Source organism: Alternaria metachromatica (assembly GCF_023757995.1).
Source record: "Alternaria metachromatica strain BMP 0045 chromosome Unknown scaffold_16, whole genome shotgun sequence".
NCBI lineage: Eukaryota > Fungi > Ascomycota > Dothideomycetes > Pleosporales > Pleosporaceae > Alternaria > Alternaria metachromatica.
The window spans coordinates 478343-505863 of NW_026055507.1; the positions used below are offsets into that span (position 1 = coordinate 478343).

Genomic DNA, 27521 nt, shown 5'->3' on the forward strand with positions numbered 1-27521 from the left:
GGCTCGCAGTATGCAGGGGTCGGCTCGCTTATCTGGCATCGATCTGAACTCTCCATGTTCCAGGGACCATCTGCGTCATCGATCGGTGCTAAAGGGACGCGACAGCTGAACGCGTCGAGTTAGCACGGCAATGGCTTCATTAAATCCTGTTTCAGGAGGTTATCCTCATCTCGACCATTCTGCGGTTCCACGAAACGCGTATGCTGCTCGCACGTCCAAGGCTCCTGCTATCCGTCAAACCCTTTCTACGCATACAACCATCCTTCCCCGCGAAGAGACTAGCCACGATGCCACCGAAACGTAAAGCAAGCATACCCGCCAATGCGGCATCCGCGAAGAACTACACCGACGTGTCCGGCGACGCTCCCAACAAGCGCTCGCGCATCGCCAAACCTCTCCCAAAAGCCACCTCGAAAGACGCGCCTCCCGTAGACTCGATAGCGAAGAACACCGAGAATGGAGCGCCTGGAGAGGCCGTGAAGAAGGAGGAAGAAGGCTTTGACCATTCGAGACCAGAAGAGAGAGCCGGCATCGTCGATCGACGATACTATCCTGCCGAAATGAGCAATGAACGATGCGCATTGTACAATCAGAATGAGGTACCGCGCCCGATCGAGATTCTGAACAAGACGTTGGAGAGTACAAAGGACAAACGAGAGGCTATCAAAGACGGGAAGAAATCGCAACATGGCGACGCGGTGGTACACTGGTTCAAGAGGGATCTGCGGATAGGAGATAATACTGGCTTGTCTCAAGCAGCACAATTGGCTGAGAAGAAGGGAGTGGGTCTGATAGGCGTTTGGTTCATGAGCCCGCAAGACTGGGAGGCTCACCTGGTCAGCCCGCCAAAATGTCATTTCGAGTTGCGCTCTGTGGAGACACTCAAGAAGGAACTCGAAGAACTCAACATCCCCCTCTACATCGAAACGATTCCCGAACGAAAGAACGTAACAAAGCGGTTGGTGGAGTTGGCAGAAGAATGGAATGCGAAGAACGTCTTCTGCAACTTGGAATACGAACCTGACGAGCTTCGGCGGGAGGAGCGCTTGGTACGCATGATGCTGGAGAAGGGCATCAACTTCGAGCCGCACCACGACGACTGCGTGGTACCACCTGGTAGTCTCAAGACAGGAGGTGGAAAGCAATATGCGATGTACAGCCCTTGGTTCCGATCATGGGTTGCACATCTGCATGAGCATCCACATCTTATGAACGAGCGCCCTGTGCCTGAGCGAAATCCTCCAGCCTTCCGCAAGAAATTCACTCAGCTCTTCGACACGAAAGTCCCCGATCTACCAGAGTGCAAAGCGTTGACGGCAGAAGAGAGGGAACGGTTCCAGCAACTGTGGCCCGCAGGTGAGGCCGCTGCTATGGATCGCCTGGAGCGCTTCTTGGAAGAAAAGGTGGTAAAATACAAGGACACGCGCAACTTTCCCGCGATGAACAGCACCGCACGCGTGAGTGTGCATCACGCTGCTGGCACGCTGGCGGCACGAACCAGTATACGTATGGCTCGAGACGTCAACAGCGCGAAGAGACTCGACGGAGGGAAGGATGGCGTCAAAGGCTGGTTGGGAGAAGTCGCATGGCGGGACTTCTATCGGCATGTGCTTGTACACTGGCCCTACGTTTGGTATGCCCGACCAATACCCTCTATACCACGAATATACTAACACAACCCCAGCATGAACAAGCCCTTCAAATTCGAATACACAAACATCGAGTGGGAGTACAACGACGCGCACTTCCAAGCCTGGACACAAGGCCAGACCGGCTACCCCATCGTCGACGCCGCCATGCGCTGCCTCAACCACACAGGCTACATGCACAACCGCCTGCGCATGATAACCGCCTCCTTCCTCGCCAAACACCTCCTCCTCGACTGGCGCCTCGGCGAACAATACTTCATCACGCACCTCATCGACGGCGACTTCGCGTCCAACAACGGCGGCTGGGGCTTCAGTGCGTCGACAGGTGTAGATCCACAACCGTACTTTAGGATCTTCAACCCGTGGACACAGTCGGAGAGATTCGATGAGCAGGGCGAGTTTATCAAGCTGTGGCTACCGGAGCTGGCAGAGGTCGAGGGGGCGGCTATACATAATCCGTATGCGGCGGGTGGAAAGGCCGCGCAGATTGCGAAGGCCAAGGGCTATCCCGAGCCGGTTGTTGAGCATAAGTTTGCGAGGGAGAGGTGCTTGGCTAGGTATAAGGCTGGCATTGGGAGGAACACTGCGTGAAGAGTTGTTCATGAGATGTTGAGGCATGAATGGCTTTAATTCAGTTGTAGCGTTTGCTTGGGCACCGTTCATTCATCTCTATTCGACATAGTTGTATCTTCCGCAACCTATACGACTTATACGCAAGGAAAGTCGAGTCGGACATTCGGTCGTTGGATCTATTCGACCATGTGTTGAAGTGTGCGGGAACAGGTTGCTCTCAAATGAGGAGTTTCGCAGCACCAAAAACTTCAGAAGACATGTGCATTGCGATCCGTTACTGAGATCAGTCATATCGCCCCTTTTTGTGGTAGGGATCTGCAGTGCGGGGCTAATGCGCGACAGTCGGCCCGAGCAATTCGACCAGATCGCTTTTGTCGCGTTCCCCATCTTCCTTCTCGCAATAACGCAGGAACAGTAAACACGGCTGTTGTCGATTGGAACTGGCGTCATTATTGAATCCCTACATGGTTACTTACGTTACCGCCGCATCAGCATTGATCAGCTTTTCTGCAGGATCTCACGTGAAAGCTTCCTCCGTCCCCCTCAGGAGTTGACCTCGAGGAACCGCGACCAGCTATGGAACAGCCAAAATGTACCAACTTCGTCAAGCCCAAACCAATAGAACCCGCAGAGAGACCCTGGCGGCTCCTTGACAGTGGTCAAACGGTGCCAATGCCCTATGGAGAATTTCACAAAGAGACATTTGGAAAAGTCAAGTCAATAATGGCCGACTATGGCATGCTGAACGCCATCTTGATAAGATCCGAGGGCGTTATACGGAAGAGATGGACAAAGAAGACGCGTACTCAACGTAAAGCTATTCTTGAACGATCATGGCACACGCAAATGCCACACCAGCATCGCCCAGACCTTCGCGACTACTACAGAGTCGAAAGACGAGAGTTCAGCGAGGCTTCCACTTCCACGATCAGAGAAGATGTATACAAATGGCCATATATCAATACAGAGGACCTCGTGACTCCAACACATGTCTTACAGCTTCTGAACTCTCGCGGACGGTATACACCCAACAATTTTGCCGAGATGGATTGGCAAAGCTCAGAGCTCGGTCGCAACATCAATGTTATCAAGGTGCGTCCGATATATTACGACCCAAACGACGAAGGCCAACACAAAGCTATATTGGAAGACGAATCCAACGGCAAGGAACCCGAAGATGGGGAAGTTTCACGTAGTTCGGAAAATGAGACAGTACGCGAATGGCAAGATACATACAAACCCAGCGAATGGGGTTACTATCTGATGATGCATCCTACTGATCTACAAGAATACGGGCTTCCGGTCAAGCTTCCGGTCGCTCTGGAATCTCAAAAACACGTGAGGCGCGCGAGCGAGGCTCTTATCGTCCTACAGATACAGCAGCCTCTGATGGCCTTCCTCGTCAAGATCTGCCTTGAGCTACTTCCCGACGTAGAAGGTGGTCTGGACGGGTTCAAGGCCTTCTTCCAAGCCCCCGAACAACCCGAGCCCCCCGAAATAAGAACGACAAAAGAGGATGGATGGGACTCGGCTTTCGCACTAGCCCAAGACATTCCATATACCGCCCCACAATGGGAAGACTTTCTCAAAATCATGTCCTCTATAGCGGCTAGAATACACGAGTGGAAGGACCATGCCTGGGCTATGCGCGATGATCCATCCTATTTCACTAATGCTGTTAGCGAGTTCTGTAAGTGCGAGGCGCCGTGAGGAGCATCGATTGAAGCACGCTGACCCGATGCATGTAGATGAACACAGCCCTACACATGTATTGGACAGGAAGGGAAGGAAAAGCCCCCATCTTACTGATCCAGCCCTTCAAAAAGACTTTTGGCACATTACGATATACTCGATCATCATGGATTATTACGAGAATCTTGTCATGTGGCATGCTGCACAAGCTGCTCTACACAAGGTTGCTCGGCTGCTGTTGACACGGTTGGAGAAACAAGAAGGGCATGATGCATGGGTAGAGGCTGTCGCGGACTTGAAAGATTTACTTGATATGCGCCTTATCAAAAGCCTAGCTTCACGGTTGCCGAGTTGCTTCATTGGCTCACCACCGGTGCGCGGCATGTTCGTACGTGACCATGCAGTTCCAGAGGAATTACCCCTGCTCAGAGACCCGAGCTCTTTTGGGAAAGACTATTTGTTATGGCTGTGTTCCTTGCTTTGGTCTGAGGAAGGCCTTGGGGTTCCTCAAATTGTAGTCAGGGAAATGGCTCGAGTTATACAACAGGACAAGGACCAGAAGTACAGAATCACACCCTTGGTCGCACAGGTCAGTCATTACCCATGTAAGAAATGCGTATGAGATAGCCACTGACCTCGTACACGTTGATAGCTCGTGTCAGACCTAGCTATTTGTTTTGAACTACGAGCTCGCCTGCGCCTGGTGTGCCCACAAGCTTTCAAACCTGATGAGCAGTACTGTACCGTTGGAGCCGACCGCGACTATCACGAGATAGTCATGGAGGTTTCTGTGAAAGAACTAAACGTGATCTTAGACCCGGAATGCGGTCCAGAATACGATGCCAAACGCCGATATGATTTTCTCCTTCTTGGTGAGCTCGGGCATCCAAAGACAATGCCGTACCCTGTCGGCAAGCGAAGAACCAAAGAGAACGTAGAGATTATGCAGGCTACTGAACGACGGCTCGATGAGCTTTGGAGCAAGTTCGATGCTCACGTGCAGAAGTATTTGAAGAAAATACACCTCGAGGCTCTTGAATCCCTAGCGCCGTCAAGAGGACAAATACAACGGACGCCAGACTGGATAGAACCGGCGAAACCTTCCAACAAAGCGAAGAAAGATGCTGCCCTGCAGGAATACATTACGCCTCTCATACCGGAGCAGCAGCCCGACCCTGTAGACCTCCCAATTCGGAGTGAGAAGCGCAAGACCAGGGGGATTGCGAATGATCCTTCCACTGAGCCTGTCGAAGTCGCAGCAGACTTGCAGCCAGTCGCTTCTGAGGAAACAAACACTCCGCCTACACCGCGCTTCACCGTTGGGAAAAAGACACAGCACACATTCTCGACTATATTCTTCCAGCCGTCTGCAAGCTCGCATCCCGGTGAAGTCCCATGGACTGAATTCCTCTCAGCTATGAACACGATTGGCTTCTCACCCGAGAAGGTGTATGGCTCTGTATGGCGCTTCACACCGAGAGAGGGGGGTGTCATTACGGTAAAGCAGCCAATCAATTTCCACGAGCCGCATCCTGAGGGGAAGTTAAGGTTTGAGGTGGCAAGGAATTACGGGAGGAGATTGACGAGGAACTATGGTATCGATGGTAGCAGCTTCGTTATCGCGTAACTGTGTGTGTGCGGACTGCGTACTACACTTTAGCTCCATGTACTCAATCTGGATCGACAGGAGCATAAGATAGTTCGCATTGAACATTTCAAAATGTACAGATATATTCCCAGCGACGAGCACATAACTCAGCGTGGAGGTCGTCAGTGCGTGAGCAAGCACTGTGTCAACAGTTATGAGAGGCTTGTCAGCCCCTAGCAGACTCAGTCCGCTGCAGAACCAGCGGCGTGGCATTGATCTAGGCTTCCCGCTGTACCGTGATGTTCCGTTCGTGATACTCCTTGATCTTTGTCTCCATGTCACTGTCCCAGGACAGTCCAAGTTTCTCAGCCAGCGTCTTTCGAAATCGAACGTTCTCCTGCCCTGGCTTGTGCAATCCACAGAAATAGATCGTTTCGAGGTACACATCTATCAATGGCTTGTCGTAATCAGGCTCAATGCCGCCGTTCTGACAGTCACAGCTGATACTGAGCATCGCATAGACAAGGTCGCGTGGTTCGGAAGTCTCGAGACCTCTGTGGCATGCCAATCGCAACCATGTTATCAAACGGCTTGAGTCCATAGGCAGCCGTTTTCGTGTGATAAGGGCGTTGGCAGCACTCCTCTGAATCAATGAAGATGTGTCTTTGTCACAAAGACTAGCATCTTGTGTTATTAGACCCAGTATATGATCAAAGTCCGAGAAGCTCACCGAACTCCCCCATGTGGACATGATGAAGATCTTATGACCCAGAAACACCTCCTGCTGAACCCAGACACGGTTCCAGTATGGCTTTTGACATAGCTCAAGAATCGCAGGAGATATGTTGTCTGTCCATACACTGTTGTAGATACTGTGCTCATGGAGCAGATCGTTGATGGCGTGAACAGCGGGTTGATCATAGTGTTCTGTCAAACCAGGCCAGACCATCACAGCAGCGGCTCGGCGATAGATCATACCCATTAGCTCGACTTGATGATTCCTCTCTAGTGTGTCTGATTGGTTGATACTCAACGCGTCAATCCATACCGGAACGGCACGAGAACCCAATAGGTTTGTACGTCTAAGAGTAAGTAAGGCCTCAAAAAGGTTACGCCGCACACGACAAATACGGCCATTGAGGACAATAGATGGGTCGTCCTCAGTGCTTGGACCCCATTCGTACGATAAAGCGTCATAAGGGACCTGGCCTATTCGTATATGTTCGATATCGCAGTAAAAAATCCAACCACCCTCAGACTCTTTATCAAGTCTGATTTGGATCACACGAATTGTGTCGGGCGTTTCCAGGGGCTGGTAATTGTAAGGCTTCGATAATTTTCCGAGACGTTTGAGATTTTTTTGTGACTCCAGGCGGCTCACAGGCCGCACTAGGAATGTCAGCTAGTGTTGTGCGATACTGAGAATATGCATTACCTGCTTGTCGCTCTTCCGAAGTTCCTCTCCTGAGCCGCAGTTTATTACGAAATGTTTTGATCGCGCGCATTTCAACGCCCACTCATGTAATCTGCCTGAATATTGAGGCCAATGTAGCGAAGTATTCTCCTCCACGTTGGTGATGAGGCGGAAAGCACGTATACACTATTGACGTGGTGTAGTGTTGGGAAGAAGTCGGAAGAAGGGCGATTGTCACATCACCGGATGTCGCATATCGGCATCCAATACTTCAGCTCTTTATTCCAACAGCAGGAACGTCAAATTAAGAGTCGGCTTAGGACGGGAGGGTCTCCTTCAGCTGGATGCACGGCCAAGCATCCGTAGGTTGTGGGCTAACCGCATTTGGCTGCGCTACTGCGGCCTGGATCTTCCACCCGCAGGAGCGGCATCCCCTCTGCTGTCCGCCTTCGCGAGTTGACGTCGGAAACATATTCGCTCACAATTTTCGGTCGCGTACACGCATCAATCGACAGTTCCTGGGATGGGTTGACTGTGGCCAATGCGCACAGACTTTGCGTCGGAGCTGAGCGTTAGGCAACCGCGTCCTATGATCGAGCCACCTCGCATCGCAATCTGACGGCCATCACCCAATGCATTCAGGCACCTTTGAGGCTCCAAAACTGTGTCACGCATACGCGATCAAATAGTCGTCATGACGCAAACTGGGAAGTGTGACACGTGTCGGCAGCGCAAGGTCAAGGTAAGACGCCCTTCGAATCCCGCCATGAATCCTTCGCAGAGCATTGCAAGTCGCTGCGGATTGGATTGCATTTTTACTAATGGCTGCCTAGTGCGATGAAGTGCGACCCAAATGTAGCGCATGCAAGAAAAAAGACAGACCATGTAGCTACTCCTACGGCAAAGCCGCAGCATTCGTCGTGCAGGACCCCAGGCAGTTGACGAAACATGGAAGATCTAGGATTAGCCTTGCCATGTATCCATTAAATTCCCCTGACGAAGATTCAAGCTTGTCTTCAACAACATCGTTCTCAGCCGGCTCGTCCTCGACAAATTCCTCAGACCTGTGTATCACTACCGAAAGACACACCGAAGATCGCCAAGGTTGCTTTCAAACCCTGGCACCGCGTTCAAGATCTAGAATGCAGCCGTCGAAGATGAGAGAATACCGGCAAAATCTTGCGCTTCAAGTACATCTCCAGAAACTACGAGAAGAAAGCCCTCTCGTACCATATCAGCCATCCTCGCCCGAGACGACCCTGATCTCCCGATACGTTGGCGTGCTCGGACCAGAGCCCGCCGGTAGGCAGCCTTTTGAGGTCTTAGGGACCTGGATACAGTCTATTCCCTCGCGCATCGGGTCGAACAAGATGCTTGATTTGGCCGTTCAGTTCTTCGTCGATAGTCACGCTACGTATCGAGATGATATGCACTCGAAGCGCAAGGTCGCGAGAGCTTCAAAGGCTAAAGCGCTCAAGGAATTGCAGCTCGCCGTGATGAACACTGATAACAAGGTCACGTACGACATCCTGTTGGCTACGAAATTACACTACGCTGCTGAGGTTAGTCAGCCTGTCAGACGTCGACGTGTTTTGCTGATCACATGCAGGCTCTTCTGGGGCTCGATACTATGTATTACGCGATTCATGCGTTCGGAATCGCCGAGCTGCTGAGGTCAGGTGCGGTGGCGGAAGTTGATGACGATCATTTCTGGAATTTGATCGACAATACCTATGTCGACGATGTGAGTACTGGTCGGTCTTGGGAGTTCGCTGCTGATGTCGAAAGGTTCACGAGGCGATGATGATGGGTCGGAAGTCAGTATACCACAACGACTATTACCTGTCGGCTACAATTCCACCTCCGATCAATGCAAGAGATGTCGTACTGTCGCCATCACAGAGAGCGTCGATGGCTGTCATGCACGTCTTTATTCAGTGCCCTTACGCGGTAGCATTGATCCGAGAAGCCATTTCAAACCCCGAGGACACGACCGCGCTTGCAATTGCCATGTCATATTTGGAGGGACTGGTACAGATCGACGTGTCGCAGCACGTAGCTGAGCTCATCGAAACAACCGTGTCTGTGGTACCAATTCCACCGTCACCGGACGTCGCCGACCTGATGCCCGACACCGTCGAGTTCAATTCGGTACAAGACTTTATACTGTGCACCAGAAGCTGGATGTTACAGTCGCTCCTCTGCGGTCTTGCGGATACGCTTTATCGATACTTTCCAGCTGAGGCGGCGTTATCGCTACTCCCGTCGCCTCAGCAATTACGAATCATTGACGTGGATAGCGCACTCTGTCTCCAGAAGTCGCACAGATGGGCAGATTCAGTTTCCAAACACATTCCGCTTTTGACGATGCGCTTACACACTCCACTCCAGATGGCCATTGCTCCATGGCACCGCATGACCCGAGATCTTACTACTCAACGCTCACCATCCGCCTCGCCAGGCACCCCCTCGGACGTGGCGACGGAGGTCACACGCGCCAAGCGAATGCAAGCCTGGATAGTCAACGAAACCAACAAGATACACAAGAACTGGAACGTCGCCACTGTCGACGAAGAAATCCTCATAGAAGCTCTAGAAGCCCTATCCGGAGAGAAGATGCCAGATTGGCTACCAACACGCGTGCGATTCGTCCCCGAAGAAGGCGAAATGGCTCTACACATGGAATTCGAGAACAGAACAGGGACCTACTCCACCGGGAGAATCGATGTAAGCAAGGAGCCTCCGCGCAAATTGGCGATGCCGCCGCATCCTGGGGAAAAGGGACAAGAATGGCAGAGGAAGAATGTACATGTGGTCGAGCTACCGCTCAGAGGAGGGCGGAATGAAAGACCTGTAGATTTCTTACATAGTACAGGAAGGAACCTGTGTACGACTTCAGGATGGTGGCCTCAGTCACACGAAACATCACATGATAGCTAGGAGGTAGCCAAGTACAGTACAAACTTCATTCTCATCACCACTGGGTATCGTGACAGCTACATCGCTCTCCTTCTTCACTCCTCACAGACCTCCTCTCCTTATGTCTTCTGCAACCTCCTCCTCACCCCCTCGTCCTACCGTCCCCAAATCTGTCGTATACCACAACCGGCATCCTAATATCCCTTGTGTCCATCACCGGTATCCCCGTGGTACTCCTGCCACATGCCCGTGAGCTGCTGGGCGCCGCACTTTGCGCACTTGAACTGGTGCTGGAACTGCGGGTACGGGCTCCGCGGGACGTTGTGCACGATGTTCGCGGCGCAGCAAGAGGGGTTGCAGCAGAAGTAGGTGTATGAGGAGGTTGGGGCTGGTGTGGTCATTGTTGTGGTTGTTGTGGAGGTGGTTGAAGGTGGTTTGTTGGGGTGGTGTGATGTGGCTTTGGGAGTTTGTGGTAATGTGGTGGAATTGTGGTAGTGGGTAGTTGTTGGAAAGGGAATAGAGGATTAGGCTTGGAAATAGGCGGTTTATATAGAGGGAGGGTCAGAGGCACAGCGAAGAGGTAGTGTTGGTGAATGGTGAATTGACTGAGACACGCGGTGGGTGTTGTTGAGGCTGTTGCGTCGAGGACGGCGTCACCGCTGATGAGCGTGTCTATTGGCATTGTTATCTATCATTCACCTCCTATTCCTTCTTCTTCAGTTCCTGCTTCACCTCCCTAAGCACCTCACACCCCTTCGTGTCCTTACTTCCACCGCGGCACGCAGGACAAGTCCTTCCATGCTGAATAAGAAAGAAGTGTAACTTAAACTTCAGCTCCGGCGGAATGACCGCATCCAAATGCAACTGCGTGTTCTCCCTACTCGCCTCCTTCGGCCTCCATCCCCATAAGCCAGCAATGCGATACACATGCGTGTCAACCGTGAACCTGTTCCTCTTCAAGCACCAGCCCATTACTACGAACGCAGACTTTGGGCCCACGTACTTGTAGCTCATGAGCTCTTTCATAGCGTCTTCGTCACTTGCTTCCAGGAGGTGATCGAGATTCCAGCGTCCGTAGCGGCGCTTCACTTCCTCGAGGATGGACATGATGATCTTGGTCTTTCTGACGTGCAAGCCGCCGCAGCGGATCGTCTCTTGTAGCTTTTCCGAACCCCCATTATATATCTCTTCATAAGCGAAAACCGAGCCGTAGGTGTCTTTCATGCTGTCCATTGCGCGTTTCGCATTGTTCCAGCTCGTGGCTTGGCTGAGCACGGCGACGATGAGGGCGTCGAGGACGAATGGGATTGTCTCGGGTGTGTTGGTGTCTTCGAATTCGGCTTCTACGGCGGTGTTGTGCAGTTTGTGAAGGATGTCGTAGGCTACTTGGCACTCGCGGTTTGTGGGGTGGCCGAAGTCAGGGTATGGCGTGGATGTCGCGTGGGCGGACCATGCCTTCCATTTCTTGTCGGCGCCGGCGTTGTCGTCCATCTTGGAATCATCGACCTTGACATCGTTGGACTGAGTGATGGTCTGCTTGCTGTTTCCATCACTGCTCTGCGCGATTCTGTCTCTTTTCGCGGAACGATTTGCCGCTCGGCTGTCGACGCGCTTGCTGAGCGTCTCTTCACCACTCGACGAACCAGAGTGTCTTCTCTTCATCGCACTACTCGCGGTCTGTTGCGCAGTGCCTGTCGCCGCTCTCGTCGATCTTCTTAGAGCCATGCTGTAAATTAACATCTAAGGAATAATGCAGGTAGCAAGTGTGTCAGACAATATCATAGACGCGCTTTTCCTTGGAGCAAGTTCGGCGGACGCGTGCGAGGTATATACTAATCAGCACGCTGACGTCTATCAGTCGCGGCCCTGGGCCCTTGCATAAGGGCGCGCTAATCGTCTCCATGATCGCGTCGGATCCCGCGGACGCTGAGATCTAGATCCGCGAGATGCAGGGAGGCGCGGTAGCGCATCGAAGATTCGGCGATGAACCCATCTCGGCGATAGACCCAGCATTCGGAGATAGACCCACACGCTAGTCCTGTCTTGTCAAACATTACTGTCTGAGGAGCGATCGCTTTGGTAGAAGGGCATACGTTATGCTTAATTCTGTGCTATCGACTGTACAACATACCGTCTCTAACATTATCTTGAGTTACCTACGTCTACACAACGAAATCTTTATACCTTCTCACGAAATCATGCAAGTCCTGCGTCGAGTCACAAGGTGCAGGTTGCATGTAACGACAGCTCCTACCTCCCAACTTCGAGACCCTCAGAATGGTCTTGGTAAGCCACCAGTACTCCGCGGCGTGCTTCTCGAACCCCAGCTCAGGCAAGCAATTTCCTTTGCTATCTCGGCTTACTACATCCCAGAGCGCCTTCCATCGGTCGGTGGCGCGAAGCATCGGCTCTATGTTCATACCAGCGAGGAAGTTCATTCTGGATGTCATGACGATGGACAGCAGTGCTATGAGAGTCAGCGTGGTCATAATAGGATGGGTGATGTGAGAACGAACCGCAGATGAGTATCAGCATATGTGGTGGTGAGACGGCTTCCCCGGGCTCATCGGCGCACTTTACGACAGGGGAAAAAAGAACGCGTGACATGAGTTCGGGTAATGTCTCGACTCGTGATCGCGGAAGCTGATGCGATAAGAGACGCGCGAAGTCGGCGGCCGACTCAGCTCTGAACAAACTCTCCTCGCAGGGGAGATCACCTATCGCCTCACAGATGGCAACTTGTGGGGTGTTGTTGAAGAACACGGAGAGCGTGCTGTCGAAGAGGCAGGTCCACATGCCCAATCTGCGAGTGTTGTTAGTGGCTTCATGTACATAGTGTGGACGGGGTCGTGGTACCTCGATCGCATCTCATCGTTGATGAAGCCCTGCCAGTCATGTTCGGTTTGACTAGAGATAATGTGACGCTGTTTGTGCGCAAACAAGCCTGAAGCTCGCACAGCAGCGACAAGCGATGGAATGCGCTGGAGGCGGATTCGCCGTCTTGTGACCATGTCGTTACTGTTGTTTAGAAACACCAAGAACAAAAGACCTGCTTGCAACAGCTGGAGATGCTCATCTTCGACCCACGCCGAATTATCAGCTTGCGACATCTGCCGTAACGGTAGTTGATCGAAAACGTATGCCTCCGCAACGTGTGAGAACCGTCGTACACCGATGGATGTATCAGACTCTAGAGTGGGAAGCGACCCGAACAAAACGAGCGCGAGTAACAGCGGGAAAGACACCGTCTGTATATCGAACGTCGGCTTATGCAGAATAGGAAACGAGTAGTGAAAGTAGCGGAAGAAAGCCCAAACAAAGTGCCGCACATTGCCGACTGTAAAGACGGCTTCGGCCAATTGATAGTCGAATGTTGCATCAACTGCATCACCACGTTCCAGCATCGAGCTGTGCTTGGCAGACAGCTGCTGTAGCATCTCCCTCACGCGTACTTCGAAAGCGTACGCATCTTCCAGTTCAGGTGTCAGACCATCGCTTATGATCGGAGACGCGTAGTCGACTTCTCGTCCAGATACCACGAACGGAAAGCTGAAGAAGACAGAAGGTAAATCTGCGAACTCAAAGAACGACTGGTCGTGCGTCATATCTTGATCTGCATCGTGTGGTTGTACGTGCGCCTCGCCATCTGCATCATCGAGCTCAGCAGCCTCAGCGGCGATAGCAGCGGACGGGCGGTAACCCGAAGGATTCGTGAAATTAAGGAGGAAGTCGATGGAGATGCCCACGCGCTGCCGGTCGGTACTGGTCTCAGTACCATCTTGGCTGCTTCCGCCAGATGCAGTAGCACCTGCAGAAACGCCGTCCAACCGCTTATACGTACACATTGCGCCACCGTCGCGACAACGCACACATGGCATTTTGGTATCGCACGAAAGCTTGCGCTGCGAACATCTGTCGCAGGAGTTTCGCTTCCTGCCGCGCCTCAAGGTGGGTAGACTTACGTCATCACCGTGAACGGAAGAGCAGTTCGACAAGTGGCGTCGAGCGAGGTCTCTGTATTTTACGTCAGCTATCGTCAAACACATACATCTAGAGTTGAACCCACCGTCGCGTAAACTGCGCATGGCATGACGGACATGTCAAGTCTTGCCTGCCAAAATCTATGTATTGTGAGCTGCGAATCATTCATCGTGCAGGATGATGCTCACGTGACGCTTCATGGCGGCGAAGATGGCTGTTGGTGGAATAGACTTTCTCGCATACCGCGCATTGATGCTTTGTGCGGATTGCGGGAGGCATGTAGGTGGCGTATGCATCTCGCACATGAACCCACGGGAAGGAGTGGGTTTTATCCCGGGTGGTGGTAGTGGATCTAATCTGCTAGCGTCCGCCCGATCCCGCTCCAGTAGATCGACGTCATCTGGGCTTCGTGCAAGGACAGACTTTCAAACAACGTATCATTAGGATCTTACCGGTATCCGCGGTCTCCGACAAATTGTCAAAATCTGCATTACCAGACAAGGCTACTTGGCCAACGCAGCTCAGTATCCAGGTATCCCACATCATCAATAAAAGCCCTTCCTAGCCGTCCCCTTCTTCGTCCTATTCTCCCCCCAAATGCAACAAACACTCAAGCTCTCACACCACCCCTGCACCATCGTGCTTTCTAGTTCCTTTTCCACAGCAAACACCTCCGATCCGTCGCCCTCCCTGCTTGGCCCCACGCCCAGATGTAGCGCCTCCTTGTCCTGCTTCTTCAAATCCGTATTCCAGGCCTTGATTTGCTTCTGCGTAGCTTTCTTGTACACGCGTATGGGTGTGTGGGCGTTGAGGTATGCGGTAAAGTCTTCGATGACGATGGGGTCGTACATGAGGATCTTTTCGTGCCAGGTAGGCTTGCTGGGGTCGGTGGTTGGAGGCAAAGACCGGATGTGGCTTGTTATCTGAGCAAAGACCTGGGCTTTGATGTTCGGCCATTCGAGAAGCGGGGTGGGTATGCGGTGGATAGGTACTAGACTTGGATCGGCCGCTGAGGCTTTCGCTTTCGTCGTTTTGCCGGGTGAGGTTGTGGGAGAGAGTGTGATTAGAGACAGAGGTTGCGAGTTGACGTGTTTAGTTGTTCGGGGCGGCGTGGGGGAGAGAAGCTGCAGGGCTTCGTCTTCCGAGTCGAGGATCTCGTCTATGTCGATGAAGCGACCTGAGCCTGTGGGAGGGGTCGATGGCATGTTAGTTCTGGTCTTTGACTTCGCGCGGGGCTTAAGGATTGGCGTCGATGACGCGGAGACTGATGTAGGTATTGCAGAATGCGATTTCGTCGGCCTTCCGCGCTTCTTGGGAGAGCCGTCCATGGACGTTGGTGCTGAGGCGGGAGGTTCGAAGATCGAGACTGGCGATTTCCGCATCTGCGCAGAGGGCGGAAAGTCAAAGTCGTCGATGTCAACAAAGCTGTCTGGTGAGACAGGTTTCTGACCGGAAGGTGGAGGCTCTTGCATGAAGTCGTCAATGTCTCTGAAGCCCGCATCTATCATCCTATCATCATCGTTGCGAAACTTTGTCATTGGGGTGGCACGTGAAGTGCTGGGAGGTGGCATTGGCGGATCAGAAGATATGGCAATTGGTGGCGGTGGATCCGGTGGTATATCGTCAATATCTATGAAGTCAGACTGGCCATCGTCCTGCTCATCAGGCGCATCAGTAGTGCCATCCATGAGCAATGGGATGTCTTGCGTTCGGTCGGGCTCGGGTATGTAAACGTCCTTCAAGTGCTCCAGCATGCCGCCCTCGTCGTCGCGGGAACTCGCAGCCCAAAGTCCGCGCTTGCCTTCCACCCTGCCGAGCCGTGACCTTCGCGGCGGCGCGCCATACGCAACATTGTCGGCGTCCTGCTCAGACTCCTTCAGCGCATACTGTAGTTGACGCACCATTGTCGGCGACTCTTCAAGCACAAGCTGACTTGATGTTCCGAACAAGACATCCTGCTGCTGCAAACGCGACATTGCCGACGAAGGGCTGAGAAGCTTCTCCGCGACAGGCTTGGGCTTTGCGGCTGCTTTCGAAGATGCTTTCTTTGACCTCGGCTTGGGATCTGCTTTCTCTGTGCCTGATTTTGAGCTGTTACGCCTGCGCACTGGCTTCTTCGGGGCTGCATCGCTGTCCGCCGCCGATGCATCGTTCAGCGGCACCTTTGTTGTAGTTGTCGAAGCTCGAGACTCGAAGAAGTTGCTAGTCGCATCGTCTGGAACTGGTTGTGCATCCTTTAAGGCATACTGCTCTGTAACGAGGTCGGTGATGGTGCGCGGTTTCTTCTTCGGTGCTTTCCCTTTCTCGGGAGACGAGTCTCTGGAGTTGGTGTTATTGCTGGGTATCTCGACAAGCTCGATTCTCCGCCGCTTTGTCGCCGCCACAGCCCCTGCTGCGTTGTTCGATTTCGCAGCGATCTGCGCAGATGGCGATTGGGCGTAGGCGAAGTTGGAGAGGAGGTTCGTGAAGGAGCCATCAGCGTTCTGCGATAAGGTCTTGTTCTCCTTTCCGGTCGAGTCGGTAAACGGCGATGCGATTGTGGTATCGGGTGGCGGCGTCCAGTCTCTCCTCCTTACAACAGCCTCCTCCAACTCCAATCCCTCTGCGATGGGATCTGGCTGTCGCTGCTTGGGTGCAGCCTTCTTCTTCGGCTTTGGGCTGTCTGGCACTTCCCAGATCGATTGAGGCTTGGCTTGAGTGTCGTGGTCCTCTACAGAAGGCCGTGTTGCCGACTCCTGGCCTCCGTCTGCTCCACCTCCGAAATGCGCAGACACAAGCGAAGCATCTCCCTGCTTGCCCTTCCCCGCCCCTGCTTTCGCCTTTGTGACCCTCGGTTTCTTTGGCTTTGGCGCAGGTTCTGTCCCATCTTCCGCAGTCTTGACCTTCTTCGCGCGAGGCTTACGGGGCTTGCCAGACTTGGTCAGCTTCGGCGCATCCGCAGCTGGTGCCGCAGGGTCGACCGGAGGTTCTGTCGCATCATCGTCGAAAAAAGGAGACTTTGTAGGCGGTTGCGGCGGGCGTCGGAGTTCGTCGTCAGAGTCAAGGATCTCTTTGTCCGACTTGGGTTTCGCTTTGCGCGCTCGAGGCTTCGGTTTGGGCTTCTCGGAGCCGTGTGCAGCGGTAGTAGTAGCTGTAGCCTTCTTCGTAGTCCGTTTCTTGGGTTTCTCCGCAGCCAAAGCAGGCTCTATGGTATCCTGTGAAGTCCGCCGTGGTTGCGCTTGCTGTATTGCATCGAAGTCGTCGTCGAGGCGGCTTGTGAAGTGCTCGGAGCGTATGAGGCTGCCCACGGTGGCGAATCCTCTGACAGCCCCCTCGGGGATGGGAGCAGCTCGTGCATTGCTCTTGGACGCGCCGGCCGTCGGTCTGAGAGGGCTCGCAGGAGGGGAGAATGCGAGAGGGGAGGATGCAAGCATGGCGACGCGACGGGAGGGGGCATCATGTAGCGGGGAAGCGGCCGGCGGACTCGAGGATAGCACCACGACGTCGTACATGGTATTGCCTGCCATTCTGAGGCGAGGAAGGGGCCTCGAGGCAGCCAGTACGGGCGGACGGGGAGGGGCAATCCATAGACTCGGGCTGAGGAGTTGGGGAGGGTGTGGTGTAGAGTGTTGGTGAAGCCGAACAATGCACGGTCTTTGGGTCAACTGAAGTTCATTGCTGCAACACCAAACTCTCCATCACCAAATTCCCAGCCATGCCCCTCCACCACCGCAGCCCCCACATCAACCCCCTGCGATCGAGCTGCATCTCGTTGGGAAGCTCTACAAGTACTCGCAGAACATCATCATCGACTTGAATGACTGCCCCCGGCCGCATACAGCGCGGAAACCGCCTCCGCGGAAGTCTTCCAAAACCCATCGTAGCCTCCTGCCCTCCCCTCACCCCCGACAGCAACATGGAGCAGCCTCAAAGCTTCAGGATACCTCCTTCATCCCGCTCAGTAAGCCTGCGCGCTTGTCGCAGCTTCTGGCGTTGCGAGTGAGGTTCAGGACAGCCGGGAGCCGTCGCTGCGAACCTCACCCGCCGAACGAAGGTCTTTGGCATCCTTCTGCGAGCCTCACACAGCGAGAGGAGCTTCAGAAAGACCGCAGTAAGTGCCTCTCGTCTTTGCCGTCGGCGTCCTTGACCTTCGCTGCCCCTCCCTGAACCTGCCTCCTCCGCAGCTACCCCGCCTCGAAGCCACACACATCACCCAGCAAGGGCAAGAGAACGTGCAGGGACATTGCTGATGCTTTGGCTTACAGACAACAAGCTGCTGCTGTAGCCTCGCATCGGCAGCGACATCCTCTTTGGGTTGACTTCAAAGCTGCCTCCGACACACCTCCGCCCTCACCTCCGCCGACAACCCTCAGCGACAAGCATTGCTGAAGCACTGCGCAAGAGACGAAGCACAAGCCCCCATGGCTGGCCCAAGGCTGGCAACTACCATAACGATAGTCCATCTCGCTGTCGATTTTCTGGCGGCATGATGCTGAGCCATTCTCACCTGGGAGGCAGTAGCTTGGCCATGTCGACACCCTCGCGGAGTGCCTGGTGAGAGCCGTCAAGCTTGACATTCGAAGCCGACCATCGATGCCTCACCTAGTACCTTCGAATCGGTACTCATGGCGGCCACCCTTGACGCTCTCGTGACCCTCGCATGCCGAAGACGAAAAGACTCGACGCTGTCACTCACTCGAAAGTAAGGCGACTCGGATCGGAGGAAGGGTCTCGGCTTACAACATACTGTGCGGGGCGCTTGGGCAAGCGCGAGGAAACCATGGAGGGGATACATACCAGCAAGAGACGGAGACTATGGGCATGCCATCGGAGCACCCAAAGGTTCATTGCTCATCGGCGCAGGCGTGGGTCAAGCCCGAAGCGCTTGTTCGATCTCGCTGTCGATGAAGCATGTGGTGTGGCATACTCAGCCTCCATGGCTAGTGTGTCGAGCAGCCTTGACCAGGCCGCATGGTATGGCGGTTGATGTGCAATCTACCGGAGCAATGGCCGACAATGCTGTACAGTATTGCATCGGGACTTCGGCAGCGAAATACTAACTGCAGGGTATCGCCAGCGAGACATCCGACAGCGAGATACCGGCGCGGGGCCATCGACAGTGAGACCTGGACAGCGACAAATCGACTACGGAATCGTTAGCCTTGGAAAAGAGCACATCAGAGCTCTCGACTTACCATCTGGAATCTGCCATGGAAACCGAACCTTCACGCACGCGATGCTCATCAGCTTCGAAGCTGCAAGAAACAGCTAAGCATTAGCATCACTAGCACCGTCGACGTCGGCTGCTGCCGTCGTAGCCCGAATCGACATCACGCAAGGAAGAAGAACCAGATAACTCTTTCAAACTTCATTAATTCCTGGAAGACGTCAGCATTGTTTCACTCTCGGACGGCATAGGCTGGAGACTCACTATCTATTCATTCCGCATTACGAATCCAACTATCGAACAATTCCAAATGGTAGAAGTCGGAGATGAACCCAATGCGCTTCATGTGAGATCGAGCCAAAGCAGCTGTTCTCTGCGCAGACCTCGAAGGCAACGCCCTTGTCAACGGTAGCACGCCCAACGGATGTCTTCATGAGGAGCCCATCGGGGAGTACGTTCGGGTCGGCCAGTGTTGCTAGGATGAGAAGGCAGAGATAATTGAGGAGCTTGACTGCGACAAATACCCAGTTCCTGTCTTCCATGGCACTCGCGTAGATGATGTCGACCGTGTACTTCAGCTTGGCTGGGTCCGCGTCGATATTGGCGGTCACCTCGCCGTCTCAAGACCGTCGCACCACGAGAGTCCTTCTCCGCGCCCTCGTAGCGTCGAATGTCCAACTTGTTGTTGCAGAGCTCTCGTGCCGTCGAATATCCAACTTGTTGTTGCAGTCCTCGCGGTTCGCGTAGACTTGATGGCATAGTCGACTTCGGGGTAGGGGTTGAGCGTGTATGGTGTGCATAAGGCATGAGCGCGCCTTACCACGAATGCTATCTTGTCCTGAAGCTTGGGGCCATGAGAGAATCCTACTTCGACCAGAAGGCATGGGCGCTGTAAAGGTAGGGCAGCTGACGCGCCTGTCTCCGACGCAGCGCTCCCACACTTCAAGGTCGCTGGCTTCTTTGAAGCGGGCCTCGACCGCGATGATCGCGGCATTCACAAAGAGGTTCGGCAGTGGTGAAGAGGATGATGCAGGACGAGCGAACGCAGTCCTCGCATATGTTGGCGATCCGATCAGATTGCGGAGATTGTCTCGAGTGGTGCGACGACTGTTGCCGAGAAGTTCAAGACTCTGGAAGTACTTAGGCAGGAGCACTGCCTCCGACGCAGTGCTCCCACACTTCGAGGTCGCTGGTTTGTTTGATGCGCCCGTCCATGAAGTCTTTATCGGGTTGGTTTGGTGCGCCACATCAGGTCTTTGCTTTCACATGACCCAGCCGTTCTTTCTCAGTGCGATCAGTCCTGTGACCTTGATCTTGGACATGAGATCCTGGTCCGTCATCACTGTACGCTCCCGCACCTTCTCCAACACCCGTGTGAGCTCCACTTCAGTAGACGGGTTCGAGAAGAAGTGTTCAAGATTCAAAGTAGTGTCGCCAACGTGGCATCGACATTCGGTGGAAACAATGCCCTCAGTCAAGACAGATGACGATGATATGGTTGGCGAGGTCGTCGGCGATGGCGGGGATGTTCTTGACGCGCCTGCCTCCGACGCAGTGCCCCCAGACTTCAAGATCGCCATATCTTGGTCGATTCGGTGAAGTTGGCTAGGACGATCGAGATGCCGTGGACAATGAGACCCCAACTGCAAAGTAGGCAGCTCCAGAAGTATAGGCTGCGACGTGTAGCCCTGTAGAGCAGGCGGATGTTAAGCTCTGTGCAGATAAACCAGGCGATTCCTAGGAAGGCTGATGCGGCCATGGACGATGGTCGGTCGGCAAGTTCGGATGCCTTGGGGTCACTGGGGTCTGTCGAACTCGATGCAGATGAATCATAAGGCCACAACAGAAAAGGTCCATCAACAAAAAAAGTCCATCTGTTGAAGAGGCGGCTTATCGACGACTTCACCCATGCTGTTGCAGGGCGGCCCATAGCTGGTGTTGCACCGGGACTTCGGCGACTTGCTGCGCGCGCAGCAGTGCATCCGGGGACATCCATGTACGTGAGTTGCGGTAACTACCCGCACCGCCTCCGTCATTGGCGTCATGGGCGCCTCAGACTCATCGCTGCTGGTAGTCCACAGCGATGAGTCCGAGTCTGCTCGGGCTGCGACTGTGCCCGGGAGGGCTGTCAAGCTCTGCGCGCTGTGAAGCGAGCACAAGGCTCTCAGGCCGGAGCCTTTTCGCGTCGTTTGCCATCGTGTGGGAATCACGATGCTCGAAGGAGAGATGTCAAGCTCAGCGCGCTGCGAAGTGAGCACAAGGCTCGCAGGCCGGAGCCCAGTCGTGGAGGCTTACACCATCAAGTGGCAGGCGGTCATCGACCTGTCCCCCAGCGAGGTCGACGAATGTCGGCAGAAGATCCATCGTCGACACCGACTCCTTGACCTTCTTGGGCGCAATGTTGGGCCCGTTGATAATCATGGGAACACGCGCGCTGTTCTCATACCAGCTCAGAAACAGGAGCAGCTGCTTGTACGTCTCTCCTCTCTTCTTTCCATCGATCAGTAGCTGATCGTTGTGCTCTCCGCTGGAGTTACCAACGAAGAGATGGGCATATGATGATCAAGAAAGGGGTGTGAGTGTAAGTTCCAGCGCTGGGCTTGGGCACCAGCCCTGCTCCTGGATACGGCTCTGGAGACCGCCATCCAGGCATGCATGTTGACCGTGATGTTTTGGTCAAAATCGGTTTGCACTGATAGTCTCCCACTCTTGCTCCTACTCCTGCCATATTGGGATATGGAAATCGATTTCGACCCTTGGGTTTGACCGACTCGGTCATCGTGTTATTGCAGACGTAGGCAGTTTCGAACGCTGCTCGACCCGTCTATGGCCGCTTTCAGTCTCGCTGAAGAATCGAAATGGTCGCCGATGATTAAAGTGCGTAAAGTCCAAGTGGCTCCGTGGAAGAAGATGCCCATAGGTGGTGTTGCACCGGGACTTCGGCGACTTACAGCGCATGGCTTAAAGCACATAACGCTGGCCCATAGACGGAATGCGCCGGGACTTCGGCGACTTAGTGGTGGGTGAGATTGGTAGCGGCCACGTCTGGGAGAAGTTGTAGGTTTGTCTGTTCGGGTCGAAGGAAGGGTCAAAGGCACCGTCCACGCCGTAGATGGCGAATGGCCGAGTCCAGACGAACGTACATTCCATCTGGAGAGGAAGGCGCGAAAGAGCGACGTTTGTGTACGACCTTGGTGCCCATAGATGGCGATGCGCCGGGACTTTGGCGACTTGTGCCCACAGATGGCAATGCGCCGGGACTTTGGCGACTTGGGTGCTGATGCTGGTGATGCGAGTGCTGCTGCTGCTGCTGCTGGCTGCCATCGTGGTGCTGCTGTTGCTGTGTCATGCTGCCGGGTGAGATTGGGAGCGGCCACGAGATTGGTAGCGGCCACGTCTGGGAGAACTACATCATCCCGCCTTCTCAGCAATCTCGTGGCCGCAGCCATATTTGTGTACGACCTTGGTGCACATGTTGGCGGGGGTCGGCGAATGGCTTGTTCGCAGCGCATTCGAACGCTGGCCTATGGACGAGGTGCGCTAGGACTTCAGCGACTTAAGGACTTCGACGACTTACAGCGCATGGCTGAGAGCACATAACGCTGGCCTATGGACGAGGTGCGCTAGGACTTCAGCGACTTAAGGACTTCGACGACTCACAGCGCATGGCCTAGGGCACATAACGCTGGCCTATGGACGAGGTGCGCCAGGACTTCGGCGACTTACTGTGTCGATGGCCGATGTGCGCGCCCGCGGCGAGTAGCGGCATCGTCAGGGCGACGTCCGAGATGGGCACCGGCGGCGAACAGCGGCAGCACCTGTTCGAAAACTTCTAAAGCGATTAGCATAACCCAAAGACCTTGAAGATTGGTCGGACTTACTGAGCATGAACGCCGCCGGGCGCCATCATTTCGCTGTGCCGAACGCCGAATACCGCGACTGGCGGCAGTGGAGATATGACGATCGGATTATTGTCGTCTTGAAAACTCCTTGCGCCCCCAGTGATAGCTGGCGACTATCACCAGAGGCGACTTCCTCCGTGTCAACGGACAGGACCTGGTTGGTAACGGAAGCTATTGGCCCGTTTGCTAGCAACGCTAGCAAGGCGTGTATGTTCGCTGTTGTGCCTGAGCACTCATACGTTAGCACGGCGTTGCACAAGCAGGTATACCATGGACGGCATCGGAAGTTCAACTTACCAACTAAGGAAAACGTTTTGCGAGACGTGCCGGGCTGAACACCTGGCCTGTGCGAATATTTTGTAAGGACGAGAAGTGAGTGTGGTGGTCGGCGTTCGTCCGTACAGGCCCAGATGTCCAGCCGGCAGTGACAATCCCGGGATGAAGTCTTGCCTAGCGACGTGGTCAGCAACGGTCACAAGAGGTAGACGGGGTAATACTCACTGCCCTGGCCAAGGGAGGCAGTTTGTGAGAGGTGCCGGGCTGAACACCTGGCCTGTGCGAATATTTTGTAAGGACGAGAAGTGAGTGTAGTAGTCGGCGTTCGTCAGTACAGGCTCAGGTGTTCAGCCAGTGGCGACAATCCTGGAATGAAGTCTTGACTAGCGATGCTGTCAGCAATGATCATGCATAGCCATCCGCAGCTGGTATAGCGGTGGCAGAGGAGGGGCTGAGGAGCTGCATCGGTCGACACCAGGCCGGCGAAGGCGGCGGCGTCAACAGCGAGCAATCAGGAGCGGAGTGAGCACATACCGCGATGTCTTGCGTGCGTCGAACACCAGAGGAGGTCGCCTCCTCGTCGCCGAAGCGGGAAAGAAAGCGATGTCCGACCCAGAGTCGTCGTCCTACCCCGCGGCAAGCTCGAGAGCATCGCCGATGTGGTGTCAGGAGTTGTGCGAGGACGACACGAGGGGCTCAAGAAGATGAAGAAGGGGAAGCACAGCAAGAATTGCGGCATTGGGGAGTGTGATGAAGTCGGTGGTGGGGTGGTGGAAGACGGTCAACAAGTCTCACCTTGAGGCGAACTCACCCGCTACCTGCGCACGGGCCACAACAAATGAGAGACGGCCTCGCAGAAGGAGCGCGATAGGAAGGAGAAGGAGGCGCCGTCGACGGTCACCGTCGTTAGGGGCTTCTTCTCAAGCAGATTGTCAAGATTGGCCTCAGACGGTCGCACAAGGCGATGCAGTGCTGAGTTTGCTATGGCAAACATTCTGAGGACGTCCGGCTGGCGACAGCAAGGTCTCAAGGCCCAGCTTTGTCTGCCCTGGAAGCACACGCAGCTGCTGCAGTGCAGCTTGACGAGACGGCGGCTGCAATGCAGTACAAGCTGTGTGCATGGAGAAAGTGATATGACCGCGGGCAAGCCACTGCACCCGCGCTCCTGATGTTCAAGACGGGGCGGTCTCCAACTCCGCCATTGCTCTAAGTCCGTCCAAGCAACTTGTGTGTGACGAGATGGCGGAGCAACCACAACATTTGCATTTGCTGGAAAGTGGAATCTCCAGTCCCTTTCGCAGACTTGCACATGACTGAAGACGTGCATGCCTTCAAAGACGTTCTGCTATTGCTGGACTGTCGCCAAAAAGCCTCATCATCGAGCACCTGAAGATTGCAATCCATAAGCAAGAACAACAGAACCACGACAGCGAGACATGTTTGGCAAAGTAGGCGTAATCACTGGGCATGGTCACTGGCCTGTTCATGATTTCGTTTTGCACTTCCAAGATTCAGCTATCTGGCCAAGGCTATCATGCTATCTTGAAAGTCTGCGAGGTCGGGAGACATGCATATGATGTGATGTGAAGTTCGTCCGGCATCGTCCTGATGCTACGGTTTTCCCCAGCTCGAGACACGGTATATGAGATGCCTGAGCGCACAGCCATTTTGATCGATCGACTCAAGAAGTCTTGATATTCATGCTAACTGCAGATATGACTAACGCTCCAGCTCATGCTCCTCCAAGCTTGACGATAGGACGCGAGTCGCTGCTCATGCGACCGCATGACCCCCTATGACTGCCAGGCCTATTTGTCCGTGATGCTTCATCCTTCTCCCTCTCAGCCCCTTACCCTGCTTCTCAGCATGCCAAAGTATGACCCCTCGGTTCTTCGACTGCCTTTTCCGATCCTGTTGTATCCATCAATCCCTCATATCCTCGCGGTATCTCCTTATGCCTTCGACTGAGCTGGGTCTCCCAGCGCCCTGCTTATTCCCTCTTCTTCCTTATCCACCGCGTTTACACCATCCAGCACATCCAGTTCTTCTGCCCTTTGCGAGGCCGGTCGCCAATGGCGCCGTGTATTCCACTTCTGCTTTGCTCTCCTAGCACACCCCTACCCACCATCCCCAAGTCTCCCATCCACTCTCCTACCCAAACCCTTCCATCGCAGCCCACCAGCTTTCTATGCTTTTCTGCTCTCCATTCTACACATCATCACCCCTCATAGTTATGTCCTGGCCCCACACTCCCCCAGCCGATCCCGAAAAGTGTTCAGACACTCGCCTCACCTCCCTTCACAAGCTTCCGCATACGAAGTCTCTTGTTGCCGCATAGCCGCACCTTCCTACTCCTCGCTGAGGCCCTGGGATTGCTCGTGTGCTATGGGGCGGGGTTGTTTGGAGTTGCTGTGTCCGCGCCGTGTAGGTTTTGACTTTGCGGAGTTGGGGTGGCGGGTCGAGGGGCGGCGGCGTGTGGTTTGGTAGGTGGGAGGGAGTGGGAGGTAGGAGGGACGTGGTGGTCGCGGTGAGGATGTGGAGGAAGGGCGAGAAGGCTTCGTTCGACGCGAGCTTCGGCTCTTCGTGAGTTCCTGGCTGTGTCAGTTGTGCTCTTTCGCAAACCCCCTCCCTTCTCCCCCTTCAACGGCCTTTGCCCAGCTATGCCACTTACCTCCCTTGTCGTCATCGTCGTCATTCTCGACACATGCCAACCTACTCGCTCATACCTCTCTCCCCCATAGCCCCTATCATCAACCTCCGCCCTTCTGCTTTATTATCCCCACATTCCCAAACCCGCATCCGCTCTGCGCCCGCTCCTTCCTTCCCCGACGTGACCATCTGCCGTGTGATCCGAACCCGCTTGTAGACGTGATCCTTGTGTTCGTCGAACGCGAGCGTAGCCCTTGGGATCTCGCTCCTCATCCCAATGCCATCCAGACCGTATAAATTGTATCTCGCTCGACCATGGTACCACGCTCGCAGCTCTAGTAGGTTCGCATCGATAGTTCGAGTTCGTGAGGGGCGCGCTCGTGAGGCAGTAGTCGGACGTCTCGTCGATGTGGAATGCTGGCCTGAGGGCTCGGCCAGCGAAATGCAGGCGGCGCGTCGGCCTACGGTCTCGCGCATGCGCAGTGACTATCTGGCTAGGTACTTGATGTCAGTGAAAGTCTGCACAAGGTCGTGTGGCCTTGTTGCTTACCAACTTGTGCCTGATGGCCTGGAGCCACAGGAGACGGCCAGCGCGCCGTCTACCACCGTACTGCGAAGCGACCAGACTACCTCGCGTGTGGTTCCTCTGGTGTTCAAAAAGCCCATGCCAAGCCTCATCGATCAACTCGGTGTTGTAGGGCCTTCGTGAGATCCTGTCTTCCCAAAGGTGGGTTTGCGCGACGGCGCATAACTCCACCGCATCTGATTCCATTGCATTTCTGAAAAGCGGGATCGAATCGTAATCGACTTGGGTATACAATGGCTATACGACTGGTCGGAATGTGAAGTTGTGGTTGGCGTCATGTCCTGCCCTTGGCCCAAAGATATGCGACGGCGTGTAGCTCCACCATCACAACTCCAATTTCCTTTTGGAGAAGCGCAAACTGTCCCCCATGAAGTCTTTCATACGACGGGTATGCGATTTGTCGTATCGTAATGTGGTGGTGGTTGCCATGTCCCGCCATGCCCGTTGCTGCATACGCGCCGTGAAATTTCAGGCGCAACGTTCCTTTGCAATGACGATGCGACTCGCCTAACGTTTTTGCATGTCTGCACCTTCAATTTGAGTCTGATCAGTGCTGATTGAAAGGTATGGTAGCTCGTGGCGGGCGCCAGGCGTGTCGACGGCTTTTCGTCTGCGGGGAAAACGCATCGTCGGGAAGCGCGACGGCGACGGCGTTGCGTAGAATTGCACACCCATTACGATGGAAAGCGAACAAAGTCTTGCGATTTGATACGATGCGCAACGCCCAGGTTGACATGGAACGTAGTTTGTGTAGAAGGGCGGTGTTGAGCATCCTAGCGTGGATGTAGCGACTCACCCAACTTCAGCTGGCCTGTGTCTTCACTAAGAAGAACACCAAAACCTACTAATCGTACGTGCAACCAACCTCGCTGAGGAGGATACGTACAAGCTACCCACGACAGAACTCCGGCAGTCCAGTATGCTTGCCACCTACAGCATGAAGTTATACGTCGCTGCATCTTTTGGCAGAAGACCAGGACTGGTACATTAGCATACGACGTGTAATGCTTGCACAGCTCTATCTACGCGTACAACTCCTAGCCATATCAACGCATACTTAATCAGCCTATCTTAGTCGTATGACGTTGTCCACTCCCGCTGTGATTGGACCTGTCAGGATCCATGTTTCCAGATATGGCAGACAAT

At 54.2% G+C, this 27521-nt stretch overlaps 8 protein-coding genes across 8 annotated transcripts; 5 read left to right on the top strand and 3 right to left on the bottom strand.

The window, feature by feature from the left end:
- Positions 1 to 287: 287 nt before the first annotated feature.
- On the top strand, positions 288 to 2240 carry J4E83_006935 (uncharacterized protein; the record flags this gene model as incomplete). The annotated part of the gene is made up of 2 exons (XM_049333843.1): positions 288 to 1633; positions 1685 to 2240. 2 exons carry the CDS (start codon positions 288 to 290, stop codon positions 2238 to 2240), a joined length of 1902 nt encoding a protein of 633 aa, XP_049187099.1.
- A 1186-nt stretch (positions 2241 to 3426) lies between these two features.
- J4E83_006936 (uncharacterized protein) lies at positions 3427 to 3932 on the top strand (the record flags this gene model as incomplete). Its single annotated transcript, XM_049333844.1, has 2 exons — positions 3427 to 3434; positions 3467 to 3932. 2 exons carry the CDS (start codon positions 3427 to 3429, stop codon positions 3930 to 3932), a joined length of 474 nt encoding a protein of 157 aa, XP_049187100.1.
- Positions 3933 to 4440: 508 nt separating this feature from the next.
- Positions 4441 to 5541, top strand: J4E83_006937 (uncharacterized protein; the record flags this gene model as incomplete). Its single annotated transcript, XM_049333845.1, has 2 exons — positions 4441 to 4503; positions 4567 to 5541. The coding sequence occupies 2 exons, from the start codon at positions 4441 to 4443 to the stop codon at positions 5539 to 5541; spliced, it is 1038 nt and encodes a 345-aa protein (XP_049187101.1).
- A 2532-nt stretch (positions 5542 to 8073) lies between these two features.
- Positions 8074 to 8720, top strand: J4E83_006938 (uncharacterized protein; the record flags this gene model as incomplete). Its single annotated transcript, XM_049333846.1, has 2 exons — positions 8074 to 8478; positions 8526 to 8720. The coding sequence occupies 2 exons, from the start codon at positions 8074 to 8076 to the stop codon at positions 8718 to 8720; spliced, it is 600 nt and encodes a 199-aa protein (XP_049187102.1).
- A 587-nt stretch (positions 8721 to 9307) lies between these two features.
- On the top strand, positions 9308 to 10212 carry J4E83_006939 (uncharacterized protein; the record flags this gene model as incomplete). The annotated part of the gene is made up of 2 exons (XM_049333847.1): positions 9308 to 9769; positions 9913 to 10212. 2 exons carry the CDS (start codon positions 9308 to 9310, stop codon positions 10210 to 10212), a joined length of 762 nt encoding a protein of 253 aa, XP_049187103.1.
- Positions 10213 to 10537: 325 nt separating this feature from the next.
- On the bottom strand, positions 10538 to 11617 carry J4E83_006940 (uncharacterized protein; the record flags this gene model as incomplete). Its single annotated transcript, XM_049333848.1, has 2 exons — positions 10538 to 11561; positions 11610 to 11617. 2 exons carry the CDS (start codon positions 11615 to 11617, stop codon positions 10538 to 10540), a joined length of 1032 nt encoding a protein of 343 aa, XP_049187104.1.
- A 380-nt stretch (positions 11618 to 11997) lies between these two features.
- On the bottom strand, positions 11998 to 13680 carry J4E83_006941 (uncharacterized protein; the record flags this gene model as incomplete). The annotated part of the gene is made up of 3 exons (XM_049333849.1): positions 11998 to 12302; positions 12532 to 12638; positions 12692 to 13680. 3 exons carry the CDS (start codon positions 13678 to 13680, stop codon positions 11998 to 12000), a joined length of 1401 nt encoding a protein of 466 aa, XP_049187105.1.
- A 681-nt stretch (positions 13681 to 14361) lies between these two features.
- J4E83_006942 (uncharacterized protein) lies at positions 14362 to 17322 on the bottom strand (the record flags this gene model as incomplete). The annotated part of the gene is made up of 1 exon (XM_049333850.1): positions 14362 to 17322. One exon carries the CDS (start codon positions 17320 to 17322, stop codon positions 14362 to 14364), a length of 2961 nt encoding a protein of 986 aa, XP_049187106.1.
- Between the last annotated feature and the right edge of the window lie 10199 nt (positions 17323 to 27521).